Here is a 23,587-nt window from a genome sequence, read left to right as displayed (position 1 = left end):
CCAGCTATCTGAGCTAACTAATCCCTGATGGCATACTATTAATGGTGGGTTGACAGTGTACTGGAAGATGTGAAAGAGGAACAGAGCTGGAGAGGATGGAGAGGGCCTGGAGGGAACTAAACACATGGGTAGAACTAGTATTGTGTGAGAAACCCAGCTGACTGTGAATTCAAGAAAGGTTGGCAGGTGAGGGACCTTAGTGCAGAATGACTGGCAAACATTCTAAAAGTACACAGACTGTCAAAATCCATAGGGTCAGGTAGTCTTGGACGTGACAACAGTGACCCAGGAAGCTAAGTGCCTATGAGGGATAGTGATCAAACCAAAGATAAGAATAGTCTAAGTGAATATGAAGAGGCAAAGGTACACTACCTGCAATGGACAGGTCAGAATGAAATTGGACAAAGGTGGTGCCTCTGAAGAGTTTTGGGAATGGCAAGTTGTTGTAAATAGAATTGATCATGCTTGTAGTTGTCAGGCTACAATTTGAATTACAATGTGACTGACTGAGTTAAAGTTTTTGATAATGGAGGTCTCATTTTGTATATCTGAATTTCATGGGCAAGTGGAAACAGTGACTATGTCTCTAAAATCCAGCAAGCAATTCATCCCAAATGGTGCATTTAGCTATTCACATTGTGATCTTTTTCTCTTTGATTCAGTGCAACTAAGTCCAAATGCAAAGTCTTGGGACTTGCAACTTTTATATTACAGAAAACCTGCATAGTGACAAAACCCTTTAAAGTCAATGCATCTGCCCAACAGACATTTCTGTCACCATATGACTAGAAACTAGAGTGTGGAAATTAAAAATACTCACCTTTGAATTCTCAGGGTTAATTTTTTTGGTATTTAGCTCAGGATCTGTTGTTACTACTTTGTTCCACCATTCCATTTTATTGATCTGAAATTAGAAACAAAAATCCTAATATCCTGACACAGTTCACAAAGAAATACAGCTTGAATACAATTGGAGTTCTCTACAAATCCTGTGGGCATTAAAGCTCCTCATAACATTGTAATCCATAGGTAGACAGTTAACTGTCACCTTCAGACTAGGAATTCCAAGCCAACCCCCACCCACAGCTCTGGAGATCGTAAAAACTGCAGAAACTGGTAGTGAGAATCTATAAAATATGGAGCTGAAAAGGCACAGCAGATAAGACAGTGGAGGAGCTCTGATGAAGGGTCGACTTTCCTCCTCCTCCAATGCTGTCGCTTTCCAGCTTCCCATTTTATTGACTCTCATCCTCAGCCCAGTGCACTCCTCACCCACAGACTGGGAAATCCAGAATAACCATCTGCATAGAAAAAGAATCCCAGTTTAACTCATGCCACAGCCCTATGTAAACTTCACCCAGACTGGAGATCCTATACAACTCTATTCTTGTATACTCTCCTCTCTACGATCGGACCACTTTGTCCAAGTCCTGAGCTATGGAATAAATTAAGAAATCTCCAAAGAGGGTTTCATTTTACCCACCATGTCAATACCAGCTCACCTTCTCCAGATGTACACTAATGCTTTTTCCATCCTCCAGCAGCCATGAACTTTCCTCTACCTTCACGTCATTGAACATCTCACCATCTATCACAGGAGGATGGCCTTTCAGACCCACTTTCAAGTGACGTTTTTGGATCTCTACAATGAGATCCCGACTCTTCAATCTGAAATTGACCTGGAAGGGAACCAGGAGCTGGGAGCAAGAAACAACCAAAGAATAATAAAAATGGTTATTTAGCCATGGTGAGAATTATTCAATCCAACCATCTAACACAACGTTACCAAGATCTACATTCCATCTGAAATCCATCCATTCCTACTTAATATCTTCCATGGTAATAGCAGTATTTATTGTATCACAATTTTTTAATGTAGGGTTTCCCAAACTATGGCTCATGACCCTCTACGGGGCTGCAAAGGCCATAACTTTGGCATTACAAAATGCCCTTTCTCCAAGGCCACAAAAACAACTTTGGAACAGAGACTTCCAATCTGGATGCTCTGGCAGGACAGCCCTGGACCCAACAGATTTATGTTGGCAAATAGCAAGGGACAGATGGTGAGCCCAAATCTCCTTTGAACATTAGAAAATCAATTACTGATGAGTTTTTGAATGGGTCCCGAGGTATCCACCAAAATGGAGGCTGACAAGTGTACGTGAAAGCAGGAAAATCTAGGAGGCCATTGTCTAGCTAAGGTGAACAGCTACCTCAAATTGTACTACATTTCTGCTCCCACCTGTAAGTACTTATCCAAGGATAATAGCTCTGCTTCAAAGTCACTGGCACTATAGCAAAAGAGAGAAAAAAAGAGGGGTGACTGGGGGCTAGTGGAGAGGGTTAGAAAAAGGGCTGAGTGGGAGAAGGGTAGGAAGAAGGGCTAGTTTATGTGAGGGGGTATAGGAATGAGGGTTAGAAAGTTGGACGTGTGTATGCATGTATGTGCTGGAAGGAAAAAGGCTGGTTAGACTTGTGTGGAGTGGTAGGAAGATGGGGCTTCAGAGTCTTCTGATGCCAGGGAATGTAGAGCTTAGCTGAAATCTAAATGAGTACTTTTTTTAAAAAGTACTTTAAGCTCAGATTGTCCTATTTATACAACCTTTTAAAAATTTGTTCATGGGACACGAGTGCCATTAGCATTTATTTCCCACCTCTAACTGCCCTTTATTATATGTTGATCCCAATGAATTTTGATAATTACATAATGAATTTTGCTTTAGTATTTTATTGCAGCTTTGATTGTTTTTGCTGGCATCAGTGGTCATGCTAATTTTCAAGTGCCAAAATTTAATCATATTAGACATTCAATATACAAGTAACATGCTAAATATAAAATGTATTCTAGAGATTTCCTCCAAGTATGTACTTTTTCCCCTGTTTATAATCAAGTGCCAAATGCACCACTAAAATTAATCTTCATATTCTCACTATGAAAATCCCCAATTTGCATTTTACCATAAAGATCCCCTCTGCTGTCTCTATATTTGTCGCATTATTTCTTGCTTCAGCCTGGGCCTGTGAGCACTGAGATGAAATGTGTTCCAGAAGTGACACTTACATCCACCTCAGACAGGGTCTGGGTCCACCGATAGTTTGGCAGATCAGCACCATTTCCAGCATTGGGCTTCAGCTTCCCTTTATCCTTCTCATCCTCTTCACCTTCAGATTCAGATTCTGCCTACAGGAACAAGAAGGGTCACATAAGAGTATCAGAAGACTGGACATATCTATGCAGCAGCATAAACTATGTTTCTCACAATATAGGAGAGATATTTTACAACTATGTGCACGGTTATTAGACAAACAGAACAATGACAACTTTTATCATGTATGGTCACGAGTGACTACTGCAGTCATGTGCAGGGACTTCATAACAGATCTGATTGTCAAGACTCCACACCATTGAAATTGCAAGCTTTAACCAGATAAAATGATGGAATGAGAAACATTTTTTTAAATTTAAGATAAAATTAAGTTCAAGGCATAGGGTGGCGAAGTTTGATGGACAGTTTATAAGTGCTCTCAGTCAGTAGTGTGTGAAGGATGCTGTGAGAGAGTTTAATTTTACAAAACATTTTACAAAGTTATAAATAGGAGTAAGTGGAATATATCAATATTTGGAAACAAGCCCTCGCAGGCAAATAGTCAGAACCACATTTACCCATCCTGGCACCACCCCCATGTCCTTTCAATGTCATTTACATCATCCCTGCTCAACCTAATCCATAAAGTACTGCAAATATTGACCCTTGAATTGAATCATACAACATATTCAGTAACTTATGCTGTAAATACTGATGCACTTTGTAGTTGCTACCTGAAAATCACAATTAAAACCAGATGGGTGAAGCACTGAAGATTGGCAAGAATTTAACAGACAAGGTGGCACAACAGGGAGAAAAGATCTCAGGAGATAGAGACATTAGCACAGAACTTCAAATACAACACTGCCTCACTTGCCAAAACCCATCAAACAAATTTCCTCCCCCATTCTCCACACTGAGTCAACTGCACAATACCTGTTTTGTTTCGGGTTTTTCTGAATTCTTGACCCCATTGATTGTGATTTCATCTCCTTCAGTTTCCAGTTTCTTATGCTCCTTTTTCTAAATAAAAAATGCAAAATTAGTATTCGCATCATGGCATACCTCAGACTCACTGTGAGCAGAAGCATGGGAATAGCTCCTGGATGTGGGCCCCAGACACAGCTGCTGGGTTCCCTAATACTGTAAATTTCACAGGCATCTGTCAGGATTTACTGGGCTGTCCTCATGGCAATGCCTCACATGTAATGAGGCAATATAAACAGCTGATTCAGACATGCAGCAAAGACATAAAAAAGTGGAGCTGTAAAATCCAACATCATTTCATCCATTATTTAGTGAGAAATGAAAGAAAGGGACTGAGTTTCAGGTAACCATTTCAGTTAACTGTCAGATTAAAAAGTTAGCCAGTTGCTGCATTTAGGGTCACACAGTAGCAATCTGCATGTCATGGTCCCAATGTCAGCTAAAAAAGCTAAGATGCTCATATAGAAAAAGAGAGCTTTTGCTACAGATCAGTCTAGGTATTCCTGAGCTTCAGAAAATTCACTTATGGACCTTGAAGTTGCAACTGAGAGTCAGTTTACCAGCTGGCCACATTTCAATGCTGCTGAGAGCATGTGGTGCCATTGCAGACACTACTTTCCACCCAAATTCATCCACCACTCCTCTGCACCCTTCCACCTCACTGCATTTCATCTCACATAAGTAACAACCCCAATCCCCAAACTAGGTGCTCTCCCACAGCCACCCCTCATTGCCATCAGCACTGGCCATTCACTGAGTTGCATCGGGATTTGATTGGTAGCAAAAGCCTCTTTATTCGGAATACCCAAAAAGCTAGAACTTCCCATTTCCCTTGTCTCTTTACCTGGATTTCTTCCTCACAAACCCAATGCATTATAATGGTTAATTATAAATTGGAGGTACTTATGCCACTCTGCAGCGTGAGAAAGCCATTCAGCCCCTCTAGCCTGCTCTGCCATTCAATTAAATCATGGCTGATTTGGTACTCTATTACCAACCATAATAGTATCAACCCCTGTTTTTAAATTTTCAAATGACCTCAAACTTCAACAGCATTTTGGAGGGGAGACTGCGAGGTTTCCATTATGCTAAGTGTGAAACGTGCCTCCTGACCTCACCTGAATTTTAGTTTTAAGCAAAAGTAAAATAAGTTGAGTGCTAGAAATCTGAAATAAAAATGAAGTGACAAATATTCAGGAAGGCTGGTGACATCTGTGGAGAGAGGAAAGGAGTAACATTTCAGGTCAATATCCTTTCATCAGAACAAGACATTAACTTGCAATGTTAGCATCTGTGAAGAGAGGAATATATTTATCAGACCAGACTATTTTCTGTTTGATATATAGTTTAAGATTTTTTACATGCTCTAGACTGTCCAGAGGAAATAATTCCTTTCCATTTAACTTGAAATGCAGGATAAAAAATGGGATCGACCAAAAAGCTATTATGTAAACTTAAAACAACATTAACCCTTTTCAGTGATTTATGTCATAGAGTCATAGAGATGTACAGCATGGAAATAGACCCTTAGATCAAACTTGTCCATTCAGACAAGATATCCTAACCTAAACTAGTCCCATTTGCCAGCAATTGGGCCATATCCCTCTAAACCCTTCCTGTTCATTTACCCATCCATATGCCTTTTAAATGCTGTAATTGTACCAGCCTCCCACTTCCTCTGACAGCTCATTTCATACATGCACCACCCTTTGTGTGAAACATTGCCCCCTAGGTCCCTTTTATATCTTTGCCCTCTCACCCTAAACCGATGCCCTCTAGTTATGGACTCGCCCACCCAAAGGAAAATACCTTGTCTATTTATATAATCCATGCCCTTCATGATTTATTAAACCTCTATCAGGTTACTCCTTAGCCTCCAATGCTCCAGGGAAAACAGAACCAGCCTGTTCAGCCTCTCCCTATAGCTTAAATACTCCAATACTGGCAATTTCCTTGTAAATCTTTTCTGAACCCTTTCAAGTTTCACAACATCCTTCCAATAGGAAGGAGACCACAACTGCACATGATATTCCAAATGTGGCCAGACCAATGTCCTGTACAGCCGCAACATGACCTCCCAAATCCTGTACTCAATACTCTGACCAATAAAGGAAAGCATACCAAATGCCTTCTTCAATATCCTATCCTGTGAGTCTACTTTCAAGGAGTTATGAATCTGCACTCCAAGGTCTCTTTGTTCAGCAAAACACTCCCTAGGACCTTACCATTAAATGTATAAGACCTGCTAAGATTTGCTTTTCCAAAATGCAGCAACTCGCATTTATCTGAATTAAACTCGATCTGCCACTTCTCAGCCCATTGGCCCATCTGGTCAAGATCCTGTTGTAACCGGAGGTACCCTCTTCGCTGTCCACTACACCTCCAATTTTGGTGTCATCTGCAAACTTACTAAGTATATCATCTACGTTCACATCCAAATCATTTATGTAAATGACAAAAAGTAGAGGGCCCAGCACCTTGTGGCACTCCACTGGTCACAGGCCTCCAGTCTGAAAAACAACCCTCTACCACCACCCTGTCTTCTCCCTTTCAGCCAGTTCTGCATCCAAATGGCTAGTTCTCCCTGTATTCCATGAGACCTAACCTTGCTCATCAGTCTCCCATGGGGAACCTTGTCGAACGACTTTGAAGTCCATATAGATCACATCTACTGCTCTGCCCTCATCAACGTTCTTTGTTACTTCTTCAAAACACTCAATCAAGTTTGAGAGACATGATTTCCCACACACAAAGCCATGTTGACTATCCCTAATCAGACCTTGTCTTTCCAAATACATGTACATCCTGTCCCTCAGGATTCCCTCCAACAACTTGCCCACCACTGTGGTCAGGCTCACCGGTCTACAGTTCCCTGGCTTGTCCTTACCACCCTTCTTAAACAGTGGCACACGTTAGCCAACCTCCAGTCTTCCGGCACCTCACCTGTGACTATCGATGATACAAATATCTCAGCAAGAGGCCAGCAATCACTTCTCTAGCTTCCTACAGAGTTCTCGGGTACACCTGATCAGGTCCTGGGGATTTATCCACCTTTAACCATTTCAAGACATCCAGCACTTCCTCCTCTGTAATCTGGACATTTTACAAGATGTCATCATCTATTTCCCTACAGTCTATATCTTCCACATCCTTTTCCACAGTAAGTTCTGATGCAAAGTATTCATTTAGTATCTCCCCCATTTTCTGTGGCTCCACACAAAGGCCGCCTTGCTGAACTTTGAGGGGCTCTATTTTCACCCTTTTGTCCTTAATAGATTTGTAAAAACCCTTTGGATTCTCCTTAATTCTATTTGCCAAAGCTATCTCATGTCCCCTTTTTGCCCTCCTGATTTCCCTCTTAAGTATACTCCTACTTCCTTTATACTCTTCGAAGGATTCACTCGATCTATCCTGTCTGTACCGGACATATGCTTCCTTCTTTTTCTTAACCAAACCTTCAATTTCTTTAGTCATCCAGCATTCCCTATACCTACCAGCTTTCCACCACCCGCCTCTGTCTTCTACCTTCAAGCCAGTTCTGTATCCAAATGGCTAGTTCTCCCTGTATTCCATGAGATCTAACTTTACTAACTAGTCTCCCATGGGGAATCTTGTAGAGATCCATATAGGTCACATTCACCCTCTGCCCTCAATCCTTTTTATTACTTCTTCAAAAAAACTCAATCAAGTTCGTGACACATGATTTTCCACACACAAAGCCATGTTGACTCTCCCTAATCAGTCTTTGCTTTCTAAATACATGTACATCCTGTCCCTCAGGATTCCCTCCAGCAACTTGCCCACCACTGATGTCAGGTTCACTGGTCTATAGTTCCCTGGCTTTTCCTTACCACTTTTCTTAAACTTTGCCACCACGTTAGCCAACCTCCAGTCTTCTGGCACCTCAACTGTGACAATCAATGATATAAATATTTCAGCAAGGGGCCTAGCAATCCCACAGAATTCTAGGGTACACCTTATCAGGTCCTGGGGATTTATCCACTTTCATGCGTTTTAAGACAACCAGCACCTCCTCCTCTGTAATATGGACATTTTTTAAAAAGTCACCATCTACTTCCCCATATTCCACAGCTTCCATGTACTCTCCATGTAAACACTGATGCAAAACACTCATTTAGTATCTGCCCCATCTCCTGCAGTTCCATACACAGGCTGTTTTGCTGATCTTTGAGGGGCACTATTCTCTCCCTTGTTACCCTTTTGTCCTTAATGTATTTATAAAAACCCTTTGGATTCTCTTTAACCCTATTTGCCAAAGCTATATTCTGTCCCCTTTTTGCCCTCCTGTTTTCCTTCTGAGGTATGCTCCGACTGCCTTTATATTGTTAGGATTCACTCGAATTCTGCTGTCCATACCTGACATACACTTCCTTCTTTTTCTTAACCAAAATATTTCTCTGGTCATCCAGCATTCCCTGCATCTACCAGCCTTTCCTTTCACCCTAACAGGAATATACTGTCTCTGGACTCTTGTTATCTCATTTTGAATGCTTCCCATTTTTCAGCCTTTCCTTTAACTGCGAACATCTGACCACAATTAGCTTTTGAAGTTCTTGCCTTATACAGTCAAATTAGCCTTCCTGCAATTTAAACCTTCAACTTTTACATCTGGTCTATCTTTTTCCATAACTATTTTAAATGAATAGGATTATGGTCATTGGCCCCAAAGTCTTTCCCACTGAACCCTCAAATCATGTGCCCTGCCTCATTTCCCAAGAGTAGGTCAAGTTTTGCACCTTCTTTAGTGGATCCATCCACATACTGAATCAGTAAATTTTCTTGTACACAGTTAACAAATTTCTTTCCATCTAAACCTTTAACACTATGGCAGTCCTAGTCTATGTTTGGAAAGTTAAAATCCCCTCCCATGACTACCCTCTTATTCTTACAGATAACTGAAATCTCCTTAAATTTGTTTCTCAAATTTCCTGTTGACTATTTGGGAGGTCTATAATACAATCCTAATAAGGTGATCATCCCTTCCTTATTTCTCAGTTCCACCCAAATAACTTCCCTGGATGTATTCCTAGGAATATCCTATTTACATATAGCAGTAATGCTATCCCTTATCAAAAATGCCACTTACCCTCCTCCCTTTTTCTATCACTCCTGTATCCTGGAACATTAAGCTGCAAGTCCTGTCCATCACTGAGCCACATTTCTGTAATTGCTATGACATCCCAGTCCTATGTTCCTGACCATGCCCCGAGTTCATTTGCCTTCCTTGTTAGGCCTCTAGCATTGAAGTAAATGCAGTTAAATTTATCAGTCCTACCTTGTTCTCTGCTTTATTCCAGCCTGCCCTGACTGTTTGACTCGCTCCTTTTCTCAACTGTACCAGTCTCACATTGATCTCTTTCCTCACGATCTCTCAGGATCCCACCCTCCAACCTTACGAGTTTAAATCCTCCTGAGCAGCTCCAGCACATTGCACCTTCCAATTCAGGTGCAATCCGTCCTTCTTGTACAAGTCACTTCTATCCCAGAAGGGATTCCAATGATCCAAAAACATGAACCCTTCTCCCCTGCACCAGCTCCTCAGCCATGCATTCATCTGCTCTGTCCTCCTATTCCTACCCTCACTAGCACGTAGCACCAAGAGTAATCCAGATAATATTACCTTGGAGGACTTCCTTTTTAAATTCCTGCCTAACTTACTATATTCTCCCTTCAGAATCTTATTCTTTTCCCTTCCTATTAAAATAGTGATGGAAGAGGATAGACCAGATCTAAAAGTTGAAGTTCTAAATTGGAGAAAGGCCAATTTTGACGGTATTAGGCAAGAACTTTCAAAAGCAGATTGGAGGCAGATGTTCGCAGGTAAAGGGATGGCAGGAAAATGGGAAGCCTTCAGAAATAAGAGAACAAGAATCCAGAGAAAGTATATTCCTGATTTGGATGCGAGCATAAGAGGTACAGTTAGTAAGTTTGCAGATGACACCAAAATTGGAAGTGTAGTGGACAGTGAAGAGGGTTACCTCAGATTACAACAGGATCTTGACCAGATGGGCCAATGGGCTGAGAAGTGGCAGGTGGAGTTTAATTCAGATAAATGCAAGGTGCTGCATTTTGGGAAAGCAAATCTTAGCAGGACTTCAACACTTAATGGTAAGGCCCTAGGGAGTTTTGCTGAACAAAGAGATTTTGGAGTGGAGGTTCATATGTCCTTGAAAGTGGAGTCGCAGGTAGATAGGATAGTGAAGGCTGCGTTTGGTACGACTTCCTTTATTGGTCAGAGTATTGAGTACAGGAGTTGAGAGGTCATGTTGCGGCTGTACAGGACATTGGTTAGGCCACTGTTGGAAGATTGCGTGCAATTCTGGTCTCCTTCCTATTGGAAAGATGTTGTTGTGAAACTTGAAAGGGTTCAGAAAAGATTTTCAAGGATGTTGCCAGGGTTGGAGGATCTGAGCTACAGGGAGAGGCTGAACACACTGGGGCTGCTTTCCCTGGAGCATCAAAAGCTGAGGGGTGACCTTATAGAGGTTTACAAAATTATGAGGGGCATGGATAGCATAAATAGGCATAGTCTTTTCCCTGGTGCTGGGGAGTCCAGAACTAGAGGGCATTAGTTTAGGGTGAGAGGGGAAAGATATAAAAGAGACCTCACACAGAGGGTGGTACGTGTATGGAATGAGCTGCCAGAGGAAGTGGTGGAGGCTGGTACAATTGCAACATTTAAGAGGCGTTTGGATGGGTATACGAATAGGAAGGATTGAGGGATATGGGCCGAGTGCTGGCAGGTGGGACTAGATTGGGTTGGGATATCTGGTCGGCATGGACGGGTTGGACCGAAGGGTCTGTTTCCATGCTGTACATCTCTATGACTCTATGTCGTTGGTTCCAATGTGTACAATGACTTCCTGATGGCCCCTCTGCCCCGGAAGAACATTCCGCACCCTCTCTGAGATATCCTTGATCCTGGCGCCAGGGAGGCAACACATTATTCTGATTTTTCACTTCTGGCCACAGAAACATCCGTCTGTGCCTCAGACTAGAGAGTCCCCAATCACAATCGATCACTTGGTACCCGATGTATCCCTCATTTCATTAGAAAACTCGTCTCAATACCAGAAACTAGGCTGTTCATGCTACATTCCCCTGAGAGTCTAGCATCCTCTACATTTTCCAAAACAGCATACTTGTCTGAAATGGGGATAGCCACCCTTCCTATCTTTCCTGGAGTTAACCCATTTACCTGACTGTATCTGTGTCTTTTCTCCCTTCCTTTAATTGCCATCCATCACACCCCCAACTCTTGTAAATTCCTCACTGCCTCTAACTATGGCTCCAACCATTCTATGTGACGTGATAAGATTCGCAACTAAAGACACTTCCTGCAGACATAATCATTAGTAACATAGAAACTCTCCCTAAACTCCGACATCTGATAGGAAGAGCATATCACTCTACTAAAGGCCATTTTGCTCCTTTATAATCTACAGACCCATAAAATAGCACTGTCATTTTGCACTCAAAAACAGCGTTCCAGGTTAACTTAGTACTTCTGGTTTATAGTTTTGAGATTTAATCAAGAGACAGATCTCAATAAAACATATAATCAAGAAAGAATCCGCTCTACTCACTACTGTAGACTTACAGCAAGGTTACACGTTAAAAACTACGCACCCATCTGTTCCTGTGCTCAGCTCACCCACACAGGTTCCTCGAAGGCCAGGTTAATTTTTCCAAGACGCACTCGCATGTCCAGAGATACATGAACTCAAACAGCAAAGGCAGTAACTGTGCAGATTCACTGTAGTGTCAGTTAGCAGTGTGGGTTTTCTTTCTCTCCCTCACAAAAGGTTGCTGCCTTTTGTCTGTCTTTTCTCCTTTTAAAAGTGCTGTTGTTTTGATCTTTTTCCCCAAAGTTCCAAAACAATGCAACTGCATATAAAACAGTAATTGCTGCTCCTGGGATTCGAGGAAATCACCTCCATCACGTAAAATACTTCAAAAAAAAAGGAGCAGCCCTCACAACTACAATTTTTCGCTGTCCTCCATCTTGGATTACCCTGAATCCTTTGTATTAAAAGCCTTTAAAACTTTGTACTCCTCAGTTCTAAGCTTCTCACCATTTAAAGAAATAAAAACTCTGATCTAGAGGGTGGTTCACGTGTGGAATTAACTTCCTGAGGAAGTGGTGGATGCAGGTACAAATTAAAAGACATTTGGATAGATGCATAATTAGGAAAGGGTTTGGAGGGATATGGGCCAGGAGCAGGTAAGTTGGACTAGTTTAGTTTGAGATTATGTTTGGCATGGACTGGTTGGACTGAAGAATCTGTTTCCAAGCTGTATGACTCTATGCTGAAAATGTGTTGCTGGAAAAGCGCAGCAGGTCAGGCAGCATCCAAAGAACAGGAAATTCGACGTTTCGGACATAAGCCCTTCCTGACCTGCTGCGCTTTTCCAGCAACACATTTTCAGCTCTGATACTCCAGCATCTGCAGACCTCACTTTTTCCTGTATGACTCTATGACATCACACTGAAATCCATCTGTCAGAGTTTTGCCTAATCACTAAATCTACTATTGATTCTTTGCATCTTTTCACTCTCATCTGCATTATTAGCAGTGCCAACTAACTTGGCGCCATCAGCCAATTTAGGTTTACAGCTTTCTATTGCTTCACAAGTTATTCATATCTATTGAAACATCAAGATCTCCGTGCAATACCATTACCCATATATTAACAATATGACTGCATGCTATTATCCCTATTCCTGTCTCCTAATTCCATAATCCAATTCTAATGTTTCAATTGGCCATTAGATACTGTACTTACTTGGTCAATCTCCTTCTGCAATTTCTCCGCCTCCTCATCAGTCAGCTCCTTGATCTTTGGCTGCTTCAATTCTGGTTCAGATTTCTCTTTTTCCTCTATAAGCTTTGCCCGTTCCAATTTTTCTTTTCTCTCTGCTTCCTTTTTCACCTCCTTTTCCATCTGAGCCTGTATGGCTAACTTATGGTGGCGTTTGAAGGTGTCTGTGACCAACTGTGGAAAATACATGATCAGAATAATCAAATCAGTTAAATGGGATTACACTATTAGTATACTAGGGAGACCTGGGCATTGTCACTGGGAAATTGAATTGAGAAATGAAGATGAGGAGCACCCCGTCAACCCAAGATAAATGGAGCTATAACGAAACCCCTTATACTCACTTTGTTCGCTGCTCCCTGCTCTCCACCAGTAAAGAAGTCGGTTTTCCGCCTCAGAAAACTGAAGAATGTATCCACGAGCTTGTGAAAGAAAAATGTTAAGGCTGTTAATTAGATCCACTAAACTTCACAGGTTACTGGATAGTACATTCTCCTATAAAAGTCATAATGGATGAAAGCAAATTAGAAATTGGGGAGGTAATGGTCGAGTACTATTGTTGCTAGACTAGTAATCCAGAGTCCCAGGTAACATTCTGAGCACTTGAGTTTGAATCCAGCTTAACAGATGATAGATTTGGAATTTATCAACTTGCAAAAAGGAAAAAAGAAATGAAAGTGGAAACTTGACATCAACTAAGGCACTATAAGTGACAACAGCAAACAGAGGTCCCAACATGACAAATACCCCTTAATAATGGTAAGGGAGTGCAGTCTTACAGATTCATCAAACAAGAGCCTGACAGTCTTAGCTGTGGAGTCATACCTGATAAACAATGTTCCAGGCAACACCATCATCGTCCGTGTCTCACTGGCAGGACAGACCTAGCAGAGGTAGTGGCAAAGTATGTACAATATATATTCAGAAGGATGTCGCCCTTGGAGTCCTCAACATTGACTCCAGACCCACATGGCAATACGTAAAACTTCAAAATTGGCATTCGCCCGACAATGAAAAATTGCCCAGGTATGTCTGATACACAAAAAAAATTGGAAACATTCAACCTAGCTAATTACTGTGCTACTGTTAATCATCAGTAAAGTGACAGAAAGGGTAATAAACAGTGCTATCAAATGGCACTTGCATAGCAATAACCTACTTATTGATGCTTAATTTGGGTTCCACCGGGGCCACTCAATTCCTGACCTCATTACAGCCTTGATTAAAAACATGAACAAAAAAGCAGAGTTCCACATGAAGGGAAAGTGACTGCCCCTGACCTGAAGGCCACATTTGACCAAGTTTGGTATCAAGGAGCCGTAGTAGTATTGGTGTCAATGGGAATTGGGGGGGGGGGGGGGGAACTCTCCTGGAACTAAGACTAATGGAATTTATTCAATTCAGCTCCAGGACATCTCTGTAGGAGCTCCTCAGGGAATGTCTTTGTCCCAACCATCTAAGTATTATCAATAATCTTCCCTCCAACATATGGTCAGAAATAGGGATGTTCACTGGTGATTGTAGAATGTTGAGTACCATGCACAACTCTTCAGAATCTGAAGTACACCATCTCCAAAGGCAGCAAGACCTGAACAACATCCAGGTTTGGGCTAACAAGTGGCAGGAGTCTCAGCACACAAATGCAAAGAATTATCATCTACAATGAGAGAATAAAACCAACACCTGACATTCAAAGGTATAACCATCACCAAAACCCCCATTATCATGTGGGTTACCACTGACCAGAAAACAAACCGAATTAGCCACATAAATACCGTGGCTACAAAAGCAGATCAGAGGTTAGGAATCAGATAATGACGAATTCACATTCTTACTCCCCAATATCTCGCCACAAGTCAGGAGGACAATGGAATAGTCTTCACGTGTCCAGATGAACGCACTACTGACAACAAATAAGACACATGACACCATATTGGACAAAACAACCAGCTTGATTGGCACCACATCCACAAATATTCCCTCCCTCTACCAGTGACACATAGGAGCAGCAGCGTCTACCATCTACAAGATGCAATGCAAAAGTGCACTAACCCTCCTCAGACACAATCTTCCAAACCTATAATTGCTACCTTCTAGAAGGGCAGCGACAGCAGATACAAATGAACACCACCACCTGCATGTTTCCCTCCATCTACTCACCATCTTTACAGGAAATATATTCCTATTCCTTCATTGTTGCAGTGTTAATATCCTGGAATTCCTTCTCTAATGACATTGTGGGTATCCCCGCACCAGCTCAACATACCTTCAAAGGCAACTAAAATTGGGTAATAAATGCTGGCCCAACCAGCATCACCATTATCCCATGAGTGAATAAGTTTAAAAAACCCACTCAATTCAGCATGGAAATAAACCAACTTTAAGTTGTTTTATGTTTGAGTGCAGCTATAATCAGGCATGGATCACGATGTCCCTGTCGGTGAAGAACACAATACAGGCAGTAGTGGCATACACCAAACTCTTTCATTCCCCCCAATGATGATGGTGAACTGGACATTTCACCATTCACCATGTAGTTCTTGACAATATTTATCCCTCGGAATAACGTACAGTAGACAATTATTATTGTTTGTTAGAAGTTAATGTATGAAGTTTGGCGAGTGCATTTCCTACATTAAAACATTAAGTACATTGCAAAGTTATTGAGATGCCAATGGTCTTAATTTCCTGCCTTTTTTTAACCACTGGACAGATGTTCCCAGATACTGTGCTACTGAAATCTACCCTCCGGCAGAACCAGGAGAGAGGAAATTAGAGGATCCACCACCACAAAAGCGTATTTATTTAACAGATCCACACCCCCACAAAAAAAAACAGAATGTAAGGGTTAGCTGTGATACAGAATAAACCCCCAAGTGAAACTGGATTCACACCGCTCCACCTCACGCCGTGACGGTTGTTTTTTCGTTGGAAAGCGGAAAGAAAGTAAATCTATTCCCCAGATCTGGCGGAGCGTGCGGAAATATACACCGCAGGTGGAATGTGGGGGAAGGGATAAAGGATCCAACCCCATTAAGCGGGACGGCAGGTGGGATACATCTACAGGAAGGGGAGGAAATCTGCCCACACTCGGGTAGGGGTAAGTACCTCCTTCATACCTGGTGAACACCCCCTTCATGTTGCTGGGCCATCGCCAGCAGAATGCCATCGAAGCGATCCTCGCCGGATGAGTCCCCCATCGTTTCTCCGACTCGGTGCTGCTCCCCTCAAGCTGTCGCTCAACCACGCTACAGGCCCCGGGCCGCTCACCCGGAAGTCGTGCCACCGCGGTCAAGAGTTGATGGACAGGTCTTTCAACCAATCACCAGACGCGCCGATCCATTACGTATGACGTTAAACCAATAGAATGAACGTGGGTGTGACGCAGACTGTACGGTCACCAAGGTAACTGGAACATTCGGGAATCGGGCCCTAGCAACCAGGGCCTCAACAAAAGCCTCAGTTGCATGGGCCCTTGTGGTGCGGAGGAAATCTCACTAACTCTGAGTCAGGCGGTCCATATATAAAAGTACCATGCCCGATTGTGTGGCTCGAAATTAGCTTGGGATTGTTTAAAGAGTCCCAGACCACAGGAAAATCTCTTCACAGAATTGTAACACCATGGAAGGAGCCCATCGTGCCTGTCTCCTGCCTTTTCCATATATCACTGCATACCATTTCTACCTAAATAATCACCACATTTCTTGACAGTACATCCCATGTCTGGGAAAGTTTTGGTTTTGTCTGAAACCCTTCATCAGGAGTGGGTTAGTGGGAGGTGCTGGGTTGTTGGTGATAGGTGGATTCAGGTAGGGGATTAATGTGATTCCAGTGGGAAGGCTAGAGTGGATAAGTGCATAGGACAATGGGCAGATTAGGTCAGGTCGGGAGGTGAGGAGGAAGAGGCTGCTGGACATGGAGGATTTCAAGAGCTGGTGAAATCAATTGAGGCCATTGGCTGCAAGCTCCCCAGGCGAAATATTAGTGTTGTTCCTCCAGTTTGTTTGGCCTCACTCTGACTTTGGAGGAGGCCAAGGATCCACTGTCAAGTAAGGTCAACTGTAAACTGGAGGAACAACACCTGAGGGAGCTTACTGCCCAATGACCTCAATATCAACTTCACCAGCTTCAAAATCCCTCCACTGCCTATCTCAGAGTCTCCCTAACCTACCCATCTTCCTACTCACCTACCCACTCCACTCCTCTCACTACCAATGAAAATAACCCCCATACCTACCCTTCCCCGGCCCCACCAATTGCACCTCACCCAATATATATCTGGGCCCGCTCCCCAGGCCTGATGAAGTTTCAGACTGAAACGTTGACCTACCTGCTCCTTGGATGTTGTCTGACTTGCTGTGCTTTTCCAACTCCACATCTATTGATTCTGACTTCCAGTATCTGCAGTCATTACTGTTTCCACATCCCATGTCTTAACTGCTTGCTAAGATTTTTTTTGCACATCACCCTTGCTTCTTTTAGAAATCACTTTAAATTTATGACCTCTTATTCTTTCTTCCTTTTACAAGAAAGAACAACTTCTCCCTATCTACTGCATTCAACCAGTTCATGATTTTGAAAACCTCTATCAAATTACCTCTTAGCCTTCTTCCAAGGAGAACAATCTCAACTTCTTAAAACTATCCTCATAACAGAGGTTTCTCATTCCTGGAACCATTCCTGTAAACTCCCTCTGCACTGTCTCTCATGCATACATATCTTTCCTATAATATGGTATCCACAATTGTACACAATATTCCAGCTAAGGTCTAACAAATGCCTTGTCTAATTTCAATATCATCTCCCCGCACTTGTATTCTATGTACTTATTAATAATGTCAAGATCACTGTGTGCTTTGTTAACATATAGACTCAGACCAGTCTGCTCCTGCATCCCCTTTCGAACTGTACCTCCCCCATATATTGTCTTTAATGGGGAGTAGCTGGTAAGAGGATATAGAGGCATTGTGAAAAGCATTAGTCAGAAACCAGAGCAGGTCAGAGGCTGGGAATTCTACAGTAAGTATTTCTGCAGTAAGTATCATTTGTAACATTGGGGATCTTTGAAGCCTGACTTTTAAGAGTATGAAAGGGTAGAGTACCCCACTTGCAGATGAGGCTAGAATTACAGGATATAAATGTAATCACAAATAACTTCTTGGGAGCAAGTTTTGAGAACATTTGTGGTTCAGGTTGAGGTTTTGGATGTAATTTTGCTTGCTGAGCTGGAAGGTTCATTTTCAGACATTTCATTGCCATACCAGCTAATGTCATCAGTGAGATTCCGGTAAAGCATGGGTGGTATGGCCTACTTTTTATTTATGTGATTAGCTTTCTTTGGGTTTGTATGTCATTTCCTGCGGTGGTGTCATTTCCTGTTCTTTTTCTCAGGGTTTGTAAATGGGATCCAAGTCAATATGTTTGTTGATAGAGTTCCGGTTGGAATGCCATGCTTCTAGGAATCCCATTTAACAACCCCTGAAAAAAAAATGACATCACCATGGGAAATGACATCACCAACTCAGGGAAACATAAACACATAAATAAAAAGCAGGTCATACCACCACTGCTTTACCAGAGGCTCACTGATGATGTTACCTTGTATGGTAACGAAATGAACCTTGCAGCTCAGCAAGCAAATTTATATCCAGAACTCCTTGGGAATTCTGCACAAATTCATTTATCAAGAGATTTATTTTTGTGGGTAGGGTATAGACATCATCAGCAATGTTGGCATTTGTTGTTCATACTTTACCTTTGGAGTAGTAATGCTAGATTATTAATCCATAAACTCAACTAATGTTCTGGAGACCCTGGGTTCAAATCCTGCCACAGCAGATGGTGGAATTTGAAATCAATAAAGAGTATGGAAATAAGGGTGTACTGATGACCACGAACCATTGCTGATTGTAGGAAAAAAACATCTGATTCACTGATGTCCTTTAAGGAAGGAAATCAGTTATCCTTACCTGGTCTTCCGGACATGTGATTCCAAACCCACAGCCATTTGGTAGACTCTTAACTGCTCTCTAGGCAATTAGGGATGGACGATAAATGCTGGCCTAGACAGAGGAGCCGACGTCCCATGAATGAATTTAAAAAACACATCTTTGGAAGTAGTTAAGAGTGAATCATATTAATGTGGATCTGGAACTACCTGTAGGTCACTGAGTAAAGGTGGTGGGTTTCTTTTCTAAAGTGTATTAGTGAACCACATGGGTTTTAACCTCAAAACAAATTATCTAATCTTTATTACATTGGCACTCAGCTGCTTTGTTTCTTATAGTGGTGAAATGCTTTGGTTGGTACATCCTGAGATTGTGAGTACAATTACTGATAAATTACTTTTATTTTGATGTCTTCCAGAGTTCTGTATACAGTACAATTAGGTACTCTGTGGTCAACAATTGTCTTACATAGTTTGCTTCACCTACACTGATGCATTTTACAAGCTAGGTGTTCATTGGGATAAGATAAATTTCTCCATATATTTGAGGTCAATTAATTATTTCTGATCAAATATTTATCAATAGGCATTTTACAATAGAGATTGAAAACATAGGAACAGAAGGATGCTATTCAATTCCTCAATTCTGTTTGTTATTCTGTTAAATCATAATTAGTTATAGAGATGTACAGCATGGAAATGGACCCTTCGGTCCAACCCGTCCATGCCAACCAGATATCCCAACCCAATCTAGTCCCACCTGCCAGCACCCGGCTCATATCCCTCCAAACCCTATTCATATACTCATCCAAATGCCTCTTAAATGTTGCAATTGTACCAGCCTCCACCACTTCCTCTGGCAGTTCATTCCATACACATACCACTGTCTGTGTGAAAATGTTGCCCCGTAGGCCTCTTTTATATCTTTCCCCTCTCATCCTAAACCTATGCCCTCTAATTCTGGACTCCCCAATCACAGAGAAAAGACTTCGCATATTTACCCTATCCATGCCCCTCATAATTTTGTAAATCTCTATGAGGTCACCCCTCAGCCTCCTACGCTCCAAGGAAAACAGCCCCAGCCTGTTCAGCCTCTCCCTGTAGCTCAAAACCTCCAACCCTGGCAACATCCTAGTAAATCTTTTCTGAACTCATTCAAGTTTCACAACATCTTTCCGATAGGAAGGAGACCAGAATTGCACGCAATATTCCAACAGTGGCCTAACCAATGTCCTGTACAGCTGCAACATGACCTCCCAACTCCTGTACTCAATACTCTGACCAATAAAGGAAAGCATACCAAATGCCTTCTTCACTATCCTATCTACTTGCTACTCCACTTTCAACGAGCTATGAACCTGCACTCCAAGGTCTCTGTTCAGCAACACTCCCTAGGACCTTACCATTAAGTGTATAAGTCCTGCTAAGATTTGGTTTCCCAAAATGCAGCACCTCGCATTTATCTGAATTAAACTCCATCTGCCACTTCTCAGCCCACTGGCCCATCTGGTCAAGATCCTGTTGTAATCTGAGATAACCCTCTTCACTGTCCACTACACTTCCAATTTTGGTGTCATCTGCAAACCTAATAACTGTTCCACTTATGCTCGCATCCAAACATTTATGTAAATGACAAAAAGTAGAAGACCCAGCACTGACCCTTATGGGCACAGGCCTCATTGCTGTTTCTCAACTCAATTTTCTCACCTTTTCTTCTTATGCCTTGATACCCTAGCCTAATTTTTAAAAACTATGAACCTGTTTTGAAAATTATTAGAACTGAAAATCCAGTTTGCTTCTCTCTAGTGCAACAACTGTGAAGTTAATCATAGCAGTTCTGTTGCTGCTGGATTGAAGATTAGCAAACAACACAGAGTGGACTTGAACCAGGAACATTCCAGACAGTGAACTTTCTCTGGCTGTGCATTTACTCGTTGTTACTTATGAGTTTGATTGAAACATAATAGTTTGGAACACTTGGTGAGGCTGCGGTTGCTTTATTAATAATAGTGATCTGATATCAGATAGAATTGTTTATGAGCTTATTTGTTTCAAGGCTACATTCAACAAATATTCCTTATCTAATTAGCCTGATATCACTTTCTGTAACTGAGTGTATCTGATTGGTGTTCTGTTAATGGCCTCTTGCAGTCCTTGGTGCATCGGTACAACATGGGTTTAAAGTCTGTGTACATGACATCAGGTAATCGAGATAAGCCACTTCCATCTGTCTAACCTGCTGTTTCATTGAAAAAAATCTTATCTGCTGCTGGCCTGCACCATAGAGATATGTCCCTTGGCCAATTAGTTACTGTCAGCTTTTTTTTTCAATGAAAGCTGCTTGTTCTTTCTGGCCAAGGTCATTTCTAGTCTCTGAATGAAACGATATAAATAGTCTCAGGTATAAGCAGCTCAGTCGCTGCCTGTGGAAGCTTGTGCTGCATTGGGAGCTGTAGACAAGCGTACCTGATCCTTCTCAGCCAACTCTTGTTCAGCAGAGTTCCAAAACTGGTTGTTTGAAACGTTAGAGAATTTAGAGAGTTTGGTTTCCAGTTAAAGTTAATACTTCAAACTACCTTTAATTTGTTAACACCATTACAGTCAGAGAGCTAAATTCTGAGCAATTGTGGTTTGGTAGTGAGGTGGTTATGGCTTGTGTAAATGTTTTGTCTGATAAGTGCCGACATGATTCTGGGAAGCGACAGAATGCAATCTTATACACCATCCTGAGCCAACGTGGAGACTACAAGTTCTCACATCACAACTGCTCCTGTGAAGTCAGACGGACTGTTAGCTTGAAGACTCCCCTTGTTACCTGTCAGGCGGTATCCGATGTGTTGGCAAAGACAATCAGTTTTATGAGGAACCTCCCTTCATTCCATCATCTTCCCAGATCAGACCAGCTGCTATTGCTGGAGAGCTGCTGGCCCCCATTATTTCTGTTAGGATTGGCTCAAGATAGAGTGAGCTTCGAGGTGACAGAGACCCCAAGTCACAGCATGCTGAAGAGAATCTTGCTGAATGGACCAAGCCTGCACAGGACAGAGGAAGAAGGGAGTTGGCAGCCAACACTGGCTGGTGTACATAGAATAAAAATGTGTCTGAACAAATTCCAAAGCCTGGATCTAAGTGCCAAGGAGTATGCATACCTGAAAGGAGCTATCCTGTTCAACCCTGGTAATTATAACAGCCTCTGTTTTTATTCCAATGAGCAACGAACCTAGGAAATTTTAAAGGTGAGGTGTTTCATAAAAAAAGTCACAAATTTGCTGCCACCCCCTTGAATCCAGCAATAATTCTACCACATCGTAGTAAGGGGTTAGTACCAGACAAGGGGTCAGGAATCAGGGAATCTCTGTACTTCCTGGATAAATAACTGGTATGATTATTTCCTCACTTCAGAATCGTCCATAGGCTCCCCCTCTCCCCACAACATACTTTTCTAGGATGCCTTTAAAAAGATTTCCAGCTCTCATAGAGTCATAGAGAGTTACAGCAAGGAAACAGGCCTTTCGGCCCAACTTGTCAACGCTGCCCCAGTTTTCACAATTAATCTAGTCCCATTTGCCTGTGATGGTCCATATTTCTCTATTTCTATCCCACTCATGTACCTGCCTAAATGTTTCTTAAATGACAAAATTGTACTTGCCTCCACCACTAACTGTGTGAAACAATTGCCCCTCTGGACCTTTCTGTATCTCTCCCCTCTAACCTTAAACCTCTGCCCTCTCATTTTAAACTCCATTACCAGGGGAAAAGCTGTCGACTATCTACCTTATTTATGCTTCTCATAATTTTATGGACTTCTACAAAGTGACCCCTCAGTCCCCACGAGGAAAGTCTCAGCCTCTCCTTTTAACTCAAACCTTCCAATACAGGTAGCTTCCTAGTAAGTCTTTTCTGCAATCCTTCTAGCTTAATAATATCCTTTCTATAGTAGGGGAACCAGAATTGCAGGCAGTATCCCAAATGTGCCTCACCAATGTCTTGAACAGCTGCAACAGGTCGTCTCAACTCCTATACTCTATGCTCTGAACGGTGAAAACAAGCAAGCCAAAAGCCCTTTTCGAGGAGCTATGAACCTGTACCTCTAAATCTTTGTTTCCGGGTCGGACCGTCCTGCTCACAGTGCAGTAGAGAGCTTGGTTATGGATCTGATCAACAAGTTGGAAATGCAAAATAAATCCGCAGCTAGTATTTTTGAGTCAGGAAGCAGGCTCCCACCTGAACACCAAGCGTTTGATTCCAGCGGCTAATGAACATGCTGTGCTTCTAATTCCTTTCGCTCTGCCGTGCGCCTCTTTCCTAGGGAGTTTGCTCTGATCTCATTCGTGCTCCTATCTTTTGCAGACCTACCTGGACTCCGAGCTGCTCCCTACATTGAGAGCCTTCAGCGGGAAGCGCAGCATGCCCTGTATGAGATCCTGGTGCCGGCCAAGGACAGTAGCCGCTTCGCCTGTATTTTACTCGCCGTGTCCGCCCTGAAAACTGTCAGCACCGGGCTCATCGTCGAGCTCTTCTTCAGGCCGATGATCGGGCCAGCAAACATGAAGGAGCTACTGTTTGAAATGCTATATTCCCGGTGAAGAAATAGGGGTCTGACTGCACTTCACCTCAGCCACTCACTTGGCGCCCAGCCGGACTTGCCATTCGCTGCCTATCCACAACTCACTATTGTTTTGTATTAATGTTGTTTTATCTTGAATAAAATTGGTTTAGAAGA

General features: G+C 42.3%; 2 protein-coding genes across 3 annotated transcripts in view; one reads left to right on the top strand and one right to left on the bottom strand.

Moving 5' to 3' along the window:
• Positions 1 to 16,207, bottom strand: part of nudc (nudC nuclear distribution protein) — a 21,850-nt gene extending 5,643 nt beyond the window's left edge. Inside the window, exons 1-7 of the mRNA XM_060847260.1 lie at positions 16,037 to 16,207; positions 13,262 to 13,339; positions 12,882 to 13,091; positions 4,023 to 4,109; positions 3,062 to 3,181; positions 1,503 to 1,697; positions 821 to 904 (exon numbers count right to left, since the gene is read on the bottom strand). Coding sequence (XP_060703243.1) covers positions 821 to 904; positions 1,503 to 1,697; positions 3,062 to 3,181; positions 4,023 to 4,109; positions 12,882 to 13,091; positions 13,262 to 13,339; positions 16,037 to 16,117 — 855 coding nt within the window. The 5' untranslated portion in view covers positions 16,118 to 16,207. The remainder of the gene's footprint in view (positions 1 to 820; positions 905 to 1,502; positions 1,698 to 3,061; positions 3,182 to 4,022; positions 4,110 to 12,881; positions 13,092 to 13,261; positions 13,340 to 16,036) is intronic.
• nr0b2a (nuclear receptor subfamily 0, group B, member 2a) lies at positions 15,932 to 23,587 on the top strand. 2 transcript variants are annotated; one of them, XR_009646278.1, is made up of 2 exons: positions 15,932 to 16,322; positions 23,215 to 23,304. XR_009646278.1 is itself a non-coding variant. In XM_060847262.1 (2 exons), exons 1-2 carry the CDS (start codon positions 21,513 to 21,515, stop codon positions 23,448 to 23,450), a joined length of 765 nt encoding a protein of 254 aa, XP_060703245.1. In that variant the 3' UTR covers positions 23,451 to 23,587. The 2 variants fall into 2 exon arrangements, 1 of the variants encoding a protein (XP_060703245.1); XM_060847262.1 differs by lacking the exon at positions 15,932 to 16,322 and adding an exon at positions 21,513 to 22,041 and having other exon boundaries at positions 23,215 to 23,587.

The sequence above is a fragment of the Hemiscyllium ocellatum genome, chromosome 30 (genome assembly GCF_020745735.1).
Source record: "Hemiscyllium ocellatum isolate sHemOce1 chromosome 30, sHemOce1.pat.X.cur, whole genome shotgun sequence".
NCBI classification, from domain to species: domain Eukaryota; kingdom Metazoa; phylum Chordata; class Chondrichthyes; order Orectolobiformes; family Hemiscylliidae; genus Hemiscyllium; species Hemiscyllium ocellatum.
The sequence above is the reverse complement of the archived record's forward strand: the minus strand, read 5'-3'. Positions and strand labels throughout refer to the sequence as shown.